Source organism: Prinia subflava, chromosome 17 (genome assembly GCF_021018805.1).
Source record: "Prinia subflava isolate CZ2003 ecotype Zambia chromosome 17, Cam_Psub_1.2, whole genome shotgun sequence".
Classification (NCBI taxonomy): Eukaryota; Metazoa; Chordata; class Aves; order Passeriformes; family Cisticolidae; genus Prinia; species Prinia subflava.
In genome coordinates, this window is record NC_086263.1 from 9553982 (window position 1) to 9571477 (window position 17496).

General features: G+C 40.3%; 1 protein-coding gene across 2 annotated transcripts in view; it reads right to left on the minus strand.

Annotated features, from left to right (window-relative positions):
- The window catches only part of USP42 (ubiquitin specific peptidase 42), an 18127-nt gene continuing 631 nt past the window's right edge, over positions 1-17496 (minus strand). Inside the window, exons 1-17 of one of the 2 annotated variants that reach the window (XM_063414344.1) lie at positions 17285-17420; positions 14204-14441; positions 13244-13444; positions 12074-12184; positions 11809-11911; positions 11575-11642; positions 11341-11411; positions 10726-10808; positions 9500-9611; positions 8976-9116; positions 8656-8756; positions 8068-8206; positions 6668-7396; positions 6225-6310; positions 4103-5599; positions 3346-3632; positions 1-1112 (exon numbers count right to left, since the gene is read on the minus strand). In XM_063414344.1, coding sequence (XP_063270414.1) covers positions 1072-1112; positions 3346-3632; positions 4103-5599; positions 6225-6310; positions 6668-7396; positions 8068-8206; positions 8656-8756; positions 8976-9116; positions 9500-9611; positions 10726-10808; positions 11341-11411; positions 11575-11642; positions 11809-11911; positions 12074-12184; positions 13244-13444; positions 14204-14432 — 3999 coding nt within the window. In that variant the 5' untranslated portion in view covers positions 14433-14441; positions 17285-17420 and the 3' untranslated portion in view covers positions 1-1071. Of the gene's footprint in view, positions 1113-3345; positions 3633-4102; positions 5600-6224; positions 6311-6667; positions 7397-8067; positions 8207-8655; positions 8757-8975; positions 9117-9499; positions 9612-10725; positions 10809-11340; positions 11412-11574; positions 11643-11808; positions 11912-12073; positions 12185-13243; positions 13445-14203; positions 14442-17284; positions 17421-17496 lie in introns of those variants that run through there. The other variant, XM_063414345.1, reaches the window with a different exon arrangement.

The following is a 17496-nucleotide window of genomic DNA, read 5'->3' on the forward strand; positions in this document are numbered from 1 at the left end:
TCCATTTTAACTTTGCTGTATTTATATACTATATAAATTTTACATGCTATATATTTACAGTGGGGCAAGTGCTTTTTATCTTTAAAAAAACAAAGATCAAACTTTAGACATCTCTGAACAACACAGCTTGTATAAACCAGACAGATTATTCAGATGAACTGTATTTAATACAGGTTCCCCACTCATCTCCTGATGCAGGACCAGTGAATAATAAGTGCATCACAGTTTGATAGCATTTAATAATAAAAATAAAAATCACAGTATGAATTTGTCTGTAACTAGACACTTTAGAGAGACAAAACAGACAACTGAGACTTAAGACAAATGACAGTATATTAAGAAAATGTAATAAAAACATATGGAACAATATACAAATAGTCTTGAGAGATACATTCAGAACTGCATATTCGTTGTTTCACAATGTTGAAAACCAGAAGATTTTCTTCAGATCTTGAATATAACTCAAATGTGAAGTAAATTAGTTTCTAGTGTCAGACCACAGAAAAAAAAAAACAATGAAGCTCTTGCAAAACTTGTGAAGTTTTAAATAAGTCTTTAAATTAAATATACAGACTGTCAGTTGCAACTTTCATAATTCCTGGTCGCTCTTGCACCAGATGTCTTAACTTGGAGTAACATTACATGAATAACATAAAGTCAACCTGAGTCTGTAATTAAGCAGCATTTGAGATGGTCTATTCCAGGGCATTATCTCAGCTCAGTGAGATATTTATGTGGTAATTTACAATGTTCAGCAGTTGTAAAAAGTTTTCACCCTTTTGGATTAGAAGTATATTTTAAAAAAGAAAGTCTCAAGTTAAAAACTAAAAAAAAGTTCTTATATGGTAAAATTCTGTACAGAAATGTTAAGCACCACTTATGACTGGATTTTGTCTTGATGGTAATTGATAATAAATTTTAAGTTTTGATGGTCACTATTGGTAATGTCAGGTTTGAAGGTGAGTCGCTGACGGTACGAAGTTGTTGGTTTTGATGATGGGAAGTTGTTGGTTTTGAAGGTGAAGGGTTGTTGAGGTTGGTGGTCAGAAGTCCTTGGGGTTGGTGGTGGGTTCAGTCTGAGTATTGAAGGCTTTCATCAGTCAGCTCCACATCTGAAAGGCAAAAGGAACCAAGGTCAGTCGTGCTGTGACATTAAACATTGCACTGGCTCACATTTCTGAAAGACAAGGCTCAAAGCTGCCCCAGCTCCTCAGGCCAGGATCCAGCCTGCCCACACCACAGAGCCTCAGGACAGAGCCACCTGCTTTAACAGCAACTGCTGGCCCTTGGCTGAATGACATTTAATTGAAGTTTTGCCTGGAAAGCATTGCTGTTCAAGTAACAATCTTGTGGTCAGGCTGACCAAATTGTAACCACAAAGGCAGAGCCTTCAGAAACTTGCTGGAGAGAGCATGTAGGAATGCAGGAAAGAACTATTTCAAAGCTGCTCCTTCCCCACTCCTGTATAAATTTTTCTAAAACCACGGCTTATCATTAGCTGTTTTCATCCTTGTTTATTCAAAATAACAGGAGTTGGGTGAAAAGGCACAACCTCCCAATTCCTCAGTGGTCCTTTGCCTGTCCCTTGAGATGTTACAGTACTCTAAGAACACAGCCAAAGTGGCCTCTTGTGAAAGCAGCTTCCATCCTTCACCGAATCCTACTTGAGACCCATTAAAAAACAAAAAAGACTGATTTTCCAGAAGATGCAGCTCATTAACATTCATGGACTTGAGCAAATAATAAAATTCTCACAACTTAAACTGTTTTTGCCAGCCTTTGTGCTGTGGGCAGCCTGTTCAGCAGTGAACAAACAGCTCCCTCTCCTTGCCCAGCCCAGCAGTGCCCTGCCCTGAGCAAGGAGATGCAGAACATTTCATAAATACCTCACTACACCTGACTGCTTTGGGAAAACCCGAGTTTGCCATCTGCTGGCCAGAGAATCACTAAGGCCAAACCACTAATTGAGCACAAGCATTTAATTCTGTTTAGTTCCTGATTTGTCAGAACAGACCCTTTTAGTGCAATAAGGGTTATTTTGGATGAGTATCATAAAAGAAGTGTCCTTTTACAACATTAGGATTTGAAAGACCTCAATTCAGTTCTTACATTTTTCTCATTAAAGAATAATGGGTGAACAATCAGCTTTCCCTCCACTCTGTATTTTTAGAATAGAACTTCTGGTAATCTCTGTATTAAAATACAATCAGTTTTCCAAAAATGCACTTCCCCTTTGCCTTTGAGCAAACTTTTCAGTGCAAGAATTCGATGCACTGACTCTGGCAATTTGCCTAAGTGTGGAAACCCCACGAAAGAGATTTTAATTTTCCAGAATTTCGACGTTAAACTTCTCCAATTATTTTGTTTTCTGTGCTATAATGTCATTTTCAACACGACTAGAAATGAACATGACTGTCACTGACCATTAACCCAATTCTTAAACCATGGGTAGGTATAAAATGTAGAAAATTTAACAATGAAACTTGCTTTTGGATAGTGAGCTGTCTTCTTCAGGGATTACTTCACTTATCTTGGAATAAAATAGTTAGGGGATTGTTTTGGTTTTCTATTAAAATAGATGAGTAACTGGAACTGGTTTATATCAGATAATAGGCATTTAATAAGGTTTTATTTCTATAATAAACACTTCTGTTCAGCAAAAATTTCTTGGGAAATGTTGTCAAGTTTGATTTTAGATGTTGGATTTGTTGCAGTGTGCAATCATCTTGATTGCATAATTCTACAGCTAATTAATTTAAACTAATTAATTTATCTACTGTGAGCCCAAGTTGAGATTATGACAAACAACAGCTGAGAGCTCAGTGTAAATTTAGTCAGGCACACAAATTCATATTTGGGTTTTTTGTAAGAAGCACCAAACAGACTTTCTCAAATACTAAAACCTGGGGAAGGAGCTGTTTCCTCAGCCCACTTCTATGTATTTTTAAGTCTATACAAACAGAAAACCCCCACAACTGAACAAAACAATAGCAGGAATTTAACACTCTCCAGGTGTTAAATTGTGAAGTGTCCCCTGGAGGTTTGACAGCTGTGCTTAGGAGAAGGCAGAGCTACACCTGGACCAACAATATTTCAGTGTTACCATCAACTCCTGGTGCTCTGAGTGAACAACCAGCACTGTTTCTATGCTATGAACAGAATGCAGTATTTTATTTAAATTACAGAATGGTTTGGGTTGGAAGGGATCTTAAAGATCATCTATTTCCAACCCCCTGCCACGGTAGTGTTTGGAAGCTGTGATAAAACCCAGGGATTTCACCACACAAGCATTTAAAGATTGTTAGGAATAACCAGGAGTCCTGCCAGCATCCCAGGGCCCCTTACCTCTGACATACTCAGTGGATGCCATGGAGCTGTATTTCTTGCTGTCACCTGCACCAGAAGGCTTCTCTTCCTTGTAGGGTTGTTTACTGCCCTGGTTTCTGTATTGCTCACATAAATGGTCATCTGGAGGACGGGATTCTTCCTTCTTCTCCCATGTTTTCTTCTGGAAACGAGGATCTAAATATTCCAACAAGTCTTTCCTGTCATGCTTCTTCTTTTTCTTCTTTTTCTTATGTTTGCGATTGTCATTGTCAAAGTGGAGCACAGAGCAATCCAAATCATTAAGTCTGAAGGAAACATGCAAGTTAAAAATAGAAAAACAGATGTGGCACTTGAAGCATATATGAAATGTTATTTATTTACCACAGGTGATGACTTGCAGAGTGCCTGCTACTTTGTGGTACTTTCTGCACATCTAACTTAATTTAGATGCAGCAACCTTAAGGCCTCAGAATGAAGGACAAGAGGTCCTGGTTTGTACACAAATCCTTAACAGGCATATGGGGAATTAAAAAAAAAAAATTATAACCTAATCAAGACCGGTGTGCAGATGTTATTCTGACTACATTGTCCAGCTCTAGTGTTCTAACACAATTCAGCAACATCTTCCCTATCTTCTCTTGGCCAACCTAATAACACGATCCCGTCACATTATGATAGATAAGTTACTTAGAAACAATGAAAAAAAGGCAGACATGAGAAATACCCAGAAAATAATTAGGAAAAAATTGCTGATTATGCTGGAATCCTTGCTTACTTGTAATCCTTCTCTCGATGTTTATCTTTGGACTTCTTTTTCTTCTTGACCTTCTTATACTTTTTGATTCTTTGGTCATCTGTCTTTCGGCATTTCTTTTCCACATCACTTCCACTTTCTTCTTGGTGGGAGTATTTTCTTTTGCCATTTCTTAGTTTTTCTTTTTCGTTTTCCCGGGAAAAGTCCTCAAAATTTGAGTGAGCTGGCACTGGTGGAGGTGCATGCCTCTCCCGGGAGTATTTTTCCGAGTGCTGCTGAGGTACTGAACAGTGGTGGAAGTTTGCTCTGTGGCTGCTGAAGTGATGCACATCCTCCTCTCGGGAGAGTGTGCTGTGAGCCCATCTGCTTTTGCAATGATAATCCTTGTGTGACCTGCTGTAAGCTTGGCTCAATTTGTCATAGTCTTTATCACAGTGAGAGGACTTCCTCTCCCTGCCATCCCTTGTTCCATGGGAGGAATAATAATCATTGTAGTATCTGCATTTTTCCCATCTCCGTGGTTCATCTTGATAGTATCTTTCTCTAATCCAAGGTCTGTCTCCTTTGGAATAATAATACCTACTCCTGTCTGGATCTGTCCTTTCTCTGCTTCGGGATCTGTAACGGGAATATTTTCCTGAGCTCCTGCCATTGCTGGGACTGTTTCTTTCGTTGTGGGAGGATCTGTACTTGCTCTCACTGCAGTACTCCTGCTTGTGACGGCTTTGCTTGTTTGTTTCCACGCTGTGAGAGCTCCTCCTCCTGTGGGAATGATCATCTGCTTTGTTTCTGGTTTGCCTCTCCTTCTCCTCAGTGTCTGAGTTTTCTCTCTTCCTCCTGTAGTGCTCTTTGTCAGTTCTTTTGGAGTCATGGATTTTTTTCTTATTTTTTTTCATATGTTTATCATCATCTTCACATATTTTATTACTCAGTCCATCATCTGCTCTAGAAAATTGACTTTCCAATACTTTATCCAGCTTTGTGATAGAAGAGTCATTAACGGGTGGTACTTCTACATAGTTATTAGAAATGTCCTTTGTATCTTGGCATTTATCTGTAATGTCTAGAGATGCAAGTTTTTTAGAACTACATTCAATGTCAGGCTTTATAGAGGAAGTTTGCCCTAATTTCTCTTTGCTCTCAGGAGACCCTTTGATGTACAAAGGATTTTCTTTTGAAATGAGTTCAGGTTCTTTTGATCTTCTTAGTTTGTCTTTATCTCTGATGTCTTCAGACTCGCACTGCCCAAGGAATTCACCTTCAGTATCCAAGGATTTTTTCCTAACCTTGTGCTGACCATTGATATTGAGATGTGCATTATCAGCTTTTGTTATAATACTTTCAGCAACTTCTTCTTTGGTAAAAATGGTTTCAGAATCTGATTGAGTAAAAAGTTTCTCAACCTCACAGCTAAAGTTGGAAGGAACCTTCCTGGATTCTTCATAGGCAAACAGTGCTTCCATCACTACAGTTTCCATAACTCCATCATTGTCAGAAGATTTCTGAGGTCCAGAGACACTGCACAAAAATAAAAACATTTTTAACTTGAAAAAGTCCATCTAAAAGATGTTAGGAGTAAAATCTCCAAAAGTAAAAAAGTGGCAAATGCTAAACTTTGAAAGACATTGTCTTTGGAAAACCATTCTTACACCTCCCCCAGCTCCCATGGAAAGTTTTTCTTCTCTCAGTTCTGCAGGTCTTGCCTTAAAAAACCCATTCCCAACACATCCAGCTCCTTCCACTTGCAGCTCTGAATTTCATCAACAGCCAGAACAACTAGATTTGCTTTCCCCCAATTAGAAAAAAGGTAAACACACAGATTTCCCACTCTCCCAAGTGGGACAGCAGATAGTGGGAATTTACATTCACTCATCCTAGGATGCAAAAAAGGGAAAGAAGAATAGAAAAAGTATTCCAGACAGTGAAAGAACAACATAAAAACATCCTGTGAAAGTTTTACAGGAGGCATCTGCCTGTACTTAGTATCAGAATAATGCGTGCCCAGTGCTGATGTTTGCAATACCAGATGTACAGTGTGGAATTCTCTGTATTGATGTAAATCTCTTAAGCAGTATTAGTAGATGGGTAAAATAGTAACAATCTTGTATGAAATCTTGTTTTAATCAGAGTGTAGTCATTTTACCTTTTTTCCTCTGACAAGCTGTTCAACTGGCTGTACGTAAGAGACTCTAAGATACCTTGAGGATCTGGTGACAAAGCTTTAGGCATCTACAATTAAAACACACAAGTTAACAAACAGAAAGAAAAAGCTATTTTTGTAGAAAACTACTGCTAACAAACTTCCAACACTAGATGTTAAACAAGATCACACTGAGTTACCGGCACTATTCCCACTTTACACATCATCCCCCTCCTCCCAAAAATGTATTTTATGAAACGTATAAAAAATTTAAAAGTATTATCTCCCTGAACTTCTCTTCCATTGGCATATGTCAGCTTAGCTCTGCAAATTCAGTGGGATAATGGCACAAAGGGTTAGAATGAAATCTCTGCTGTTCTCTTGGTATTCCACATTGTAGTGCTCATGAATACTGAATATATCACAGGTGAGAAAATGTAACTCACCGTTTCAAGCACTCCATTTGCTTTAGAGAAGAAAATCTCAGAAGGTTTAACGGGTTGGACTTGGCAAGCGGAATCGTCAAGTTTCAGTCCATTTTCTTTATATTCATTATCTAAACTAATAGCACCATTTAGGGAATCAATTTTTGGCAGCTCATGCTGGGATCTTTCTTCAGCATTCTGACAGGATGAGTGGGAATTATGCAACGTGCGGACCACCTTCCCAATCAGAATCCCATTGGAGGACACGACGTTGCAATTCCTTTTGAACAAGCCCTTGGACTCCTCGGACCGTCCGGAAGGTTCTGCCCCATAAGGGACCGCGGGATCAGGACAGAGCTTGGGGTTTCCATTCACTGCTGGCTCCACAAAGCTCTCGTCAGGAACCTCCTGCTTGGGGGCATTAGTAGCGACTGACACTGTGGAGAGGTTTGAGGTAGGCTCTGCTGGGGAGGAGTTGGTAATGGTGGCTGAAGGAAGCGGCTTCAGCTCCTCGTCCTCCGCAGCGCCGCTCGGACACTCGGCCTGCGGCACCGCCGGCCGCGGGGGCAGCTTGTTGTGAATACTGATCGTGATCTTCTGCGTTTTGGAAGGGTCTGCCATGGAAGGCCTGGAAATGGCCCAGTTTTGAACACAAGCTGTTGGTGGAGCTGAGGATGGCCTTTTTACAGCAACGCCGACAGCACTGGGATCCTCTTTTAAGGGTCCATTTCCATTCAAACGACTTGAACTCTGGATTTGAAGAGATTGTAAGATGGATATGGTCAAAGATACAGCATTGGAAGTTTTACAACATTAAATTCTCACACTAAATAGTTCTAGAGATTGCCTCAACACCTAAGAAGATAAAAAACCCTTCGAAAACCCTTCCAATATAAATCCATGTCCAACACGTGTGTATAAATCCTTTGATATCAAATCAAAATCAGTTTGACACCCACCCGAACAACTTAAGATTGACTAAAGCTATTCAAAAAAGTATTTATTTTCCTTTTTAAATACTTCCTGAAAACACTGGAATAATTCTGCTAGTACTCAGGAAAAAGACAATTTGTATTCTATCACTGTTTCAAATAAAGTGACACTGATAGGGACAGGTCGGATATTTACTACTTAAATTTAAATTACTTTGACATTAATAGACTACTTTTTAAATTTGAATTATTTAGACATTAATAGACTACTTAAACTGAGTACACAGCTCTCAGGCTTTAGAAAGCCGAGCTGGAAGGATAAAGCAACAAAGTGGCATGGCTGCACAGGATTAGCCACTCTTTGAATAACTCTGGCTCTACCATGAGGGCTGTGAAGAAACCTGCAGCGTGGACGGGAAAATAAATCTCAGAAAACCCCAGCAAACCCCCACCATCACGCGGTGCCATCCCCTGCCCGCCTGGAGTTACCTTGATCATGTGTGGGGGCAGGCGTGGGCCCATGAAGGCGGGCTGCTTGCCGCCGGCGCCGCGCTGGCCCAGGAAGGGCCGCGGGTAGGAGGGCGCGGGCAGGTAGAAGGCGCGCTCCCCCAGCGTCAGGTCGTAGCGCCTGGGGAGAGAGGGGACACTCAGCTCACAGGGCTCCTTCAGCCTAGTCCTGGGTTAAACCCATCCCATGATCTCAGAGCAACAGTGTCCAAGACACCAAAGATGCGTCCGGAAGGTTCAGGCAAGACTAGGAACTGAGGATTAGATAATGGTCTCCCTACAACGTCCTTGCCAGAGCAATGATTCAGCCTCACACCATCTATGGCCACGCTTTCTCCTCTTTTCTGAGCTGGCCAGCTACAGAGAGCAGATAGAAAGCAGCGTACCCAAGTGCAGAAGTTTAAGGTCAAGCAATGAAAGGTAATAAATGACATAGGGAAGGAATTTCCACTAGACAGAAACATACAAATAGTAATCTTTTCCTAGGGTGAAAAGAGAAAGACTTGAACAGAAGAAAAGTATCAGCAACTTGATAGTAAAAAATGTTCTGAGCACATCTGGTGTTATTACCTGATATAAAAAAGTACATAAGCTTGCTGATTGAGAACTGTTTTGATATCAGAAAGCTCTACTGAGGCATCATTCATTCGGTACCAAAGTCCATTACCAGCCTGCAAACAAAGACAGAATATCTTCAGATGAATTGCCTGTGTTCCAAAGGACATCACAGATAGAGCACTGCAGAACAAAGCATACCAAAACAAAGCAAACAAAGCACACGTTTCCCCCTATGATGCAATGTTTTCCCCTAAAACCAGTGGTTACCAGTAACATTTTCATTTCTTTGCCAGCACAGAATTTATCCCGTTAGAGGTTGAGCTGATCTCTACCTTTATGAAGCAGAGATAGTGTCCAGCATTACAGTTGAAGCCACTATGTACAAGAACTGCATATAAAGCATAGATGAGGGGTTCTCCAATAGATTGGGACATATATGCTCGAAGATCCAAATATTCAGGGTATTTTACATCCTAAACAAAGACAAAGAAGATTCAAAAGTTATCCTGAAATACTTCATGGAACAGCCTGAAAAAGACAAAGACTAGGACTATATAAACATATTTTTCAATTCAATTAAAAATGCCTATCCTCAGAAACAACATTTAATAACTTAAGCTGCAGGGAGCTGTTTTCTAGAGAATTAGCTCTTTAAGGGTAAGGTATGTTCTTATGGTCACACAGGAACTTTTTCAGTATTAAAAAAGAAAGTAACAGCCACAGCTGCTAAGTTGTTATATCAAATTCTCTTACCCAGTAGTTACTGCCTGAAATATGAACAACTTTAAAATGAGTATTCATCTTTGGGAAATGTCCATTCTGAGAAGATAAAGCAGCATTGCAGCTGCAAACGTACCTTGTTGATCTTTCCACCTGTAAAATTTGCAAATCTTTTCAGTGATATTGTGAGAACATTGGAAGAGCGATGTATCGTGTATCTCTTTGATGCTGGAACCATCTTTTTACACCTTAAAAACAAACACAGACATATTTTTAACTGTATATTCTTTTCTCACCCAGAAGTCAAACAAGTTTTCATCTCTCATACATGCTTATACTGTTTGAATGATATTTTGCTGGTATAATATGTTAGATCTTTTCTTAAATCCATAAAATGCATTTCAGTTTGGTAATAGAGAGAATAGCAGGCTATTAGAGACAGCTCTACAGAACAAAGAATAAAGGATTTAGGACATTATCTCTTGATAGCCAAATAAATGCCTGAACATGTATCTTTCTTATGTCAAAAAGGTAAGGCAGTAAAAAATGTAAAAAAGTCACTGGAAGGAAAGAGCCATTCTGCAAGAGGCAGACATTGGACAAGATTGAGTTTTCTTGTACTGAGGTTGCCTGGAAAGACAGAAACCCTCTGCAGTCCTTCGAAACAAAATAGTTAATTTTGTTTGTTTCACTGCACACTCAAAGGAAGTCCAGACTAAGTCCTGAAATGCAACCATCAGCACAAAGACTGAAACATGTCACTTTACATTGTCAAGAAAAATACTGCTGAGAGCTAACAAACAGAAAGAATTCAATAGCCTCTTTTCAAACTGATGTCAAAATACAAGGCATAGAATTCAAACTGATTGAGAAAGCCAATGAACAAAATAAGAGAGCCACTCAGAACAGGAAAAAAGACTAAACTTCAGGGTTTGTGTGTGACTAAGCTGGTGCTGCCTCCCACCCCAAAATCCTTGTCCATGTCCCTGTGGTCCAGCTCACCACTTCTTATCAAACATGCCTTTAACTTCTGGCCATGAGTATTTTTTAGTGTGCACAGGAAGGTTGACAAGCTCCAGCACAGACAGTATTAGGAATAAAAATCTAATGTGAGCAATACAATTCTTATAATGTATTTCTAAATAGTCAACAGAAATATAAAAATTACTCATTTAAAAACAAGTGGATTATTTTCCAAGCTTTGAATGATTTCAGGATATTAGTTATGTACACAAAACTAAATGAAACAGCAAGCCATGTCTGCCTTACTGCTAAACAAGGTCAAGAGATAATTTATCCTCCAAGTCATGCACTGCATTGAACATGTATCTTGCATTAAGGTGTAATTAATAATAATCTTACTTGCTACACTTATAGCTGTTTTCACCATCCAGCTGTTCTGGTTTCACAAATTGTTCTAGAGCTCTGGTGACGGATGTAACTGCCTGGATGAGTGAGAAAGTAGAACACTAAGTCACAAGAAATGCAAAATTTCAAGCACTTACAAGCACTTTACAAGAATCCCTTGCTAGTTTATACTTAAGTGGCCTCCTATGAACCAGCAAACACCATGAAAGAGGAGACAGAAACGGAGTTCATTGAGTATTTACGTCACTTAAAATGATCCCACTTCAAAATAAATAAATTTTGCAGTGCCAGACCGTATCTGTGGTATGCCTTGGCATCAATAATGAGAACAATCAAACCCATCAGTCTAACAATAGATGTATATTGAAGTAGAATAATTGAGAAGTATGATTCTATCATTGTTTGTGTAGCCATAATTATTATTTTTCCAGCGTAAATCCAATCCAAACACGCAGACCATTTCCATGGCTTCCACAGAACAACAAAGTCCAATCCACTACCAACAACCACCAAGCTGTTTTCCTTCAACAAGGTAAGTTCCTAAGCAAAATGACTTTATTTTACAAAGCTCTACAAGCCCTTGCACACCTCAGCCCATGCTCATCTCACCTTTATATCCAAAGTGACATCGAGAAATGGCTCGTACGTATCCGACACGGCTTTGCAGTTCAAGCACTTTACTGGAATCAGAACACAAATGCTTAACACCATGGGAATGAGACTAACTGCACTCACTTAAATTATTAATACACATCACTTTAGTCAAACTACAAACTCCTTTCCTACAGACAGACAAAAAGACACAGATCAGTTCAAAAGACAGTAAACTTTTTGAAAAAGTACCTCGAGATCGTAGATATCCTCCAAATATTTGGTAAATAAGTGTGGTGGCTTGAGAAGATCTGTCTAATCTGGAAATAAATTAGAGGTAGACCTCAGGAGACTGAAAGCACAGAGTTAATTTCTCAATCAATTTTTGGTTTTATGAAAACCAAGGACATAGATTTTAATTCATGATAGTAAATAAAGTAGTAAGAGGGGCTGGGAAAATTTTAAATTTAATTATTTTATGCTTACTTGGTGCTTCCATTCAAGCAAGCTTTCTGTAAAGCATCAACAGTGAAGCATAAGAATTCATGTGCATCCTCTTGACTGCCAAAATGGAAATGTTTTCCTATTCCTAATAAATAAGAAGGTTATAATATATTTATTTCTTATAGAATGAAAGAAAACATACATTTCTAAAATACTTCTTCGTTAAAGTATCAAAATTATTGATATGCATCAAATAACTCACTGTAAAATTAAAAAAAATATAATAAACCCATATCAAACTACTTACTTTTAAGGCCATTGATAACAGACGTAGGTTTGATGGCATTATTAGAACAACACAGGACCTGGTTGATGTGACTTTCCATTGTGCACATCATACAGAATCCTTCTACATGACCTAGTGAAAGAAGAAAGCATCCCATTCTAGTTAAAAACACACTGCTAAAAAAATAAAAACAAAACCCCAAAATAATAATAATCTAAGTTGTGGGTGCAACGTCCACTCCCTGTAGTACATTCTCTTCTCATAAGGTGTCCATAGCCCAACAGTTTTGTAGCATTTATTGGGCAGAACTACAGAATTAATCTCATTAAATCACAGACCAGGCTGCTCCCACTGGAAGGTGTCCTTACCCATGCCAGAGGATTGGAACTACATAATTTTGAAGGTTCCTTCCAATGATTCCATGATTCTTAACTGAAATAATTTTTATATGTGCGAATAAAACACAGTCAGACTTCTAGGAATACATATTAGGATACCAGACTAGAAAGCATACAGCTGCCTTAGGAAAAAAACCCACATTTATTGATATAAAAAGAAGCTCCCCTAGGCTTGAATAAAGTCAAGTATAAAAACAAAACTCAAAGAAGACGAATTCCAGGATTTAAAAAATACAAACTTACTTATTCAGAATAAAATCAGCCTAAATTTTAATACAGTCCCTCCCCAGATTTCTATTTGAGTTCATAAGAGATTAGTCTGTAGTGCTTTCTAGAATGTTTGGGGGTTTTAATGGGTCAACACTGAACATATAATTTATCACAGTATTAGTGCACTGCAGTATCTCAGCTGTGAAGACTAAGAATCTTCAATGCCAACATCCTAAATTTTATTACCTTTCTACCAGCAGGAAACCCAAATGCCAAATGTTCATCAAATGCCTAACTTTACAATGTACTTCATTACTCACATGAAGCAAGAGATGATCTTTTCTTTAAGTTTTACCGCGGCACATTAAATTAACAAATTCACTTTATATTGTCTCCTATAATTCTGAGCCTCCTGTTAGCAGAATCATAGAACCATTTAGGCTGGAAAAGACCTTTAAGATCTCATTCAAAACCTGCTTCTACAGGCAAAATAGGACAACTAAGAATTTTCTTCACAGAATCCCTGTTTTTCCTTCTACCTTTGGAGCTGTCCAACAGATTTATAGTCTTAGAAAATACTCACACGACTTGGTGTGCTCGAGTGAAAGCATGTAATTGGCAAGAGGAGGCGTGTAGGTCAAACACTGGAGAGTAGAATTAAGGAAACATGTGTTGCCGAGGTTCTGCAGCCCAACTCCAACACTTTGTGTTTGTTGCCAATCCATACAGATTTTCTCAGGCGGAAAAAGAATTCTTTGTGGCGGAGCAATCCCATCATTAACAACTGCAAGAAATTGGTGTTTTAAATAGAGTTGTACTGGTTTTGTTTTAAAGAGGGTATTTAAAAAGTAGGATTCTGCAGGAGCAGCCTGAAGAACTAGCTCTGCTCCAAAAAACAGCAACACACGATGCACAGCTTTAACAATGCCATGTGAATTTGCTGGTCAACACTCTCTTTTGGACAATAGTTTATTCATCTTTTTTAATTCTTCAAATAGAAGACACAAACTACCACTCTGATTTTAGTACCCGATTTCTTTATCTCTATATCCTTTAATCCTTTAATTAAATTATTTTTTCTTTACTGTAACTTAAACCACAAACTTACACTTGTGGTTATGCAGTAAGAAGAACTCAGACAAACAAGTAAACAGCACAGAAAGGAACCCCACAGATATCAGATCTCTTCCTGGGCAGTGTTATTATTCAAAGACTTGTGAATAATGGAAACCATGAACAGACATGGTAAAATGTACTTTTCCCTCCAGAACAGAAGAGACCTAGGTACATCTCAGCATTATGAAAAGCTCCCCTTATTTGATTTTACATAAATAAAAAATACTTTACAAATCAATCTTAAATAGATAAACCCAAGTTCTGCAACACTTATCCCTGCAGCTGCCTTAGGGGATGCACAAAATTGAAGTCTGTGGCTGAACTCCTGATTTGCCGTAGTCCCATTTATTAGCAATGCAACAACTAAAATCTGCTTCTACATTGGTTTTGTTTTTAACAAAAAGGAGAGAGGACAGAAGACACTTACCTAGATCTCTTTGGGCAAAAGGCTTTGATTTTTGAGATGATCTACAATAAATATGCCCCCCAGGACCCTTGTCCACAGAGACTTTGTTGGGATCTTCGGTAGGAGGTACCCGGCCCAAACTTGCAGTGCGTGAAGTCATTTTTTTAGTACGGGGTTTCATAGATTTGTCAGAGCGTCTTGAGGAAGATTTTTTAGACTTTGAAGATTTTGGCTTGTTAACTATGGTCATTGTTCATATCTGTAACAAGGCAAAAAATCTGTTTGGCATAAGAACGTCCAAAGCATTCCAGAAAGGAAAGACTAAGAGAAATCCTGTCACTTAGCCTCAAAGAACTTGAAGAACTAAACAGCTAAGAAGGATTACAAACAAGGAGAAAAACCTCCAAAACTCAAAACAAAACAAAAAAATTATAAAAAAAAAAACAACCCGCCCAATGCACAACTAAATACACAAAGTATATTAAGTAGATTTTTTCCATCAAAAAAAAATACGGTATCAATATTGTTTTTAACGTCTGCTGAGCTAATGGCTGATGGCATTTCTTACACTTTCGTGGGATTTTAAACCACTATAGTCACCAAGATCTTTTTCTTAAAAGAAGCTACAATCAGGTGCTGGCCTGTTGAGATCCAGGAGGAATTGCCTGGCCAACATCTTCCCACTCCTGGGAACCACACACCCCTGAAGACACAGAGGATGGGATACAGCTCTGAGAAATCTTGGGAAAGAAGAGCAAGAAAACACTTGCAATTTTATTTCCACCTGGGTTTCTACTGCCTTTCCAAGAAGTATTTGTTTGGGTACAATTTTGGCAGCACTCCTTGTGGTATTTTGCACCCATCATTTACAATGCTTACTTATAAACCAAGAAGTTGAATTGAAAAGCATCTTTTTCAGTTCTACTTATGTAAAGTTGTTTTGCCAGGGAAAAACAAAAGAGGAATGTAAACTATAAAAAGAAACAATGACTGCAAAAGAAAGCAAAAAAAATCTTCAGCCCTCAAGAGTAAAGGCAATAAATGATACTAAGTCCTAAAATACTGATTATGTTTCAAGATGGTGCCTCCTTAAATATGTGTAATTTTGTGTGCACAGCAAGCTGCTGAACAATTACATGATCAATTATCAACCCCTATATGTAAATTTTTACTACTGTCGTTCGTACTATATCATGCAGGGCCTTTTTAAGTTTAGGGAAACCATAAACTTAACTGAGGGTTTAAAGTATAACCTGCTTTGTAATACTAAAATAACTGAGAGAACAAAGCATGAAGCAGTTTCAGATTCATGGCACAACTTGATTGCTAATGATAAAACTTCAGGTAGATTAAACAAAGCACAGTAAATTGCAGAACTTCTAGTCCCACAAAGGACAAATTATGTGTGGAACCTTTAATTAGATTTTTTTCTCCTCCAAATCTTCAATTTAAAATCTACTCTGTACACATTTTCCATTGTAGAGATGGTAATACACAAAAAATTGACAATTCACTCATTTTACTGAAAAATGAGGATATCCTTGTCCATTTCAGACTAAGATGACAGTTCTTGGCCTTAGTGATTTTCAAGTAAGATTCAGACTCCAAATTGCAGATACCAGTGACGTCTGCCTTTCCTGATGGAAAGGGAAGGGGTTTCAACAACATACTTAGAACTTATTTGCAGGACAAAAACCAGAATCAAGACTGCAGTGAAACGCAAACACATGAATATTATCACAAAAAAGCTTTGGCCTTATACTGACCAATGAAGGGAGCCCCACGTACTTTTAAATTTATTTTTGACAGCTGAGTAGCACTGATTAGTGCTGCTAATTTAGTTTTGATAACTAATTACCAGATATCAAACGCTAAACACCTGCGAATATCAACAGATGTCAAGAATAACTCAGATCCACCACTTTTTCAAAATCTATCAATATAATTAATTGGGATATAAAATTTCTTTGACGAAGTAGCACCAACATCACACAGGTATTTTTGCTCTCCCACTGTTCACTGTGAACAGAGGTTCTGTTTCTGTACCACTGCTGAACATAAATTCACATTGCCATGTGTACTGAGTGCTTTTCCCATAAGAGACTTCTCCCAGTCTGATACTGACGGGCAAAACAGAACAAACACTTGCTTTCCTCCCATTTGGAGAGTTGCATCAGCGTTGTTTAGATTCCTTTTTCTCCGTCTCATCACAACACGCCTCAGTTAATACTTGGATCTAAATATTTATGTTTGGTCTCCGCTTTGCATACAATAAATCACAACTCAGGAGGGTTTTATACAAGATCCCGTTCACAGCACCGCGTTCAGCCAGGGAGTACGCGCCTTTATCTCACTACAAACCAAACATTTCCAGCAGTGAGTGTAAAAACAAGAGCAGCACACGAGCCAGAAACAAGGAGCAGGAGGAAACTACTGGAGGGGAAGCCCCGGCAGAGTCACCTCGCTGCATCACCGACCGCACCGCACACGCCGGGAGCGAACACAACCCGGGGCAGCGCGGAGCACAGACACACACCCCGCGCTGCTTTTACTTTCGGTACAAAATGAAAGGCGGCAGAGGTGAAAGCAATTCGGGAGCTTACCCTGGCTGAGCAGGCGGCGGGCAGCGCTCGGTGCGGGGCGGCTCCGAGCTCCGTGTGCCGGGGCCGTTGCTTGTGGCGGGACCGAGCCCCGGCCGCGAGCGCCTCGCTCCGGGCGGCCCCGAGCCGGGACCCCGCTCACAACCAAACCGCCCGCCCCGGTACCGCCAGCGCCAAGCCCGCAGCACCCACCCGCTTTCCCTCGCTCTGCCTTTCCGAAGGGTCCCGCGTCCCGAAAATGTTCTGATGCCGGCAGGGAAAGGCCGCTGGCAGGAGCAGGGACGGGCATCGCACGCAACATGTCCGCGCTCGGCGCGGCAAGAACCCAAACACACACAAAACAAAACCCACCCCGACACGAAGGCGAGGAGGGGGCCGGGAACCGGCCCTGAAGGAGCTCCCGCCTCGCCCTTCTTCCTTTAACCCGCACACCGCCCGGCCCCCCAGCCCCGCGGCTCCCCGCCGGTGCCATGCCGCCTCCGCCGCCCGGCCCCGTGCTGACCTGTCGGGGCCCGCGTCCCATCTCGGCCCGGGGGCAGGACCGCGGCGGCGGCGCCCAACGGCGGCTCCGTGCCCATGGCAACGCGGGGGGGCGGGCGGCGAAGCGAGCGCGGAGCCCCCCGGGCACGGGGCGGAGGGGCCGCGGGAGCCGCCACCGCCGCGCCGGGCGGGAACAACGCGGGGCCAGGCGGGGCACGGCGCCGCTCCCGCCGC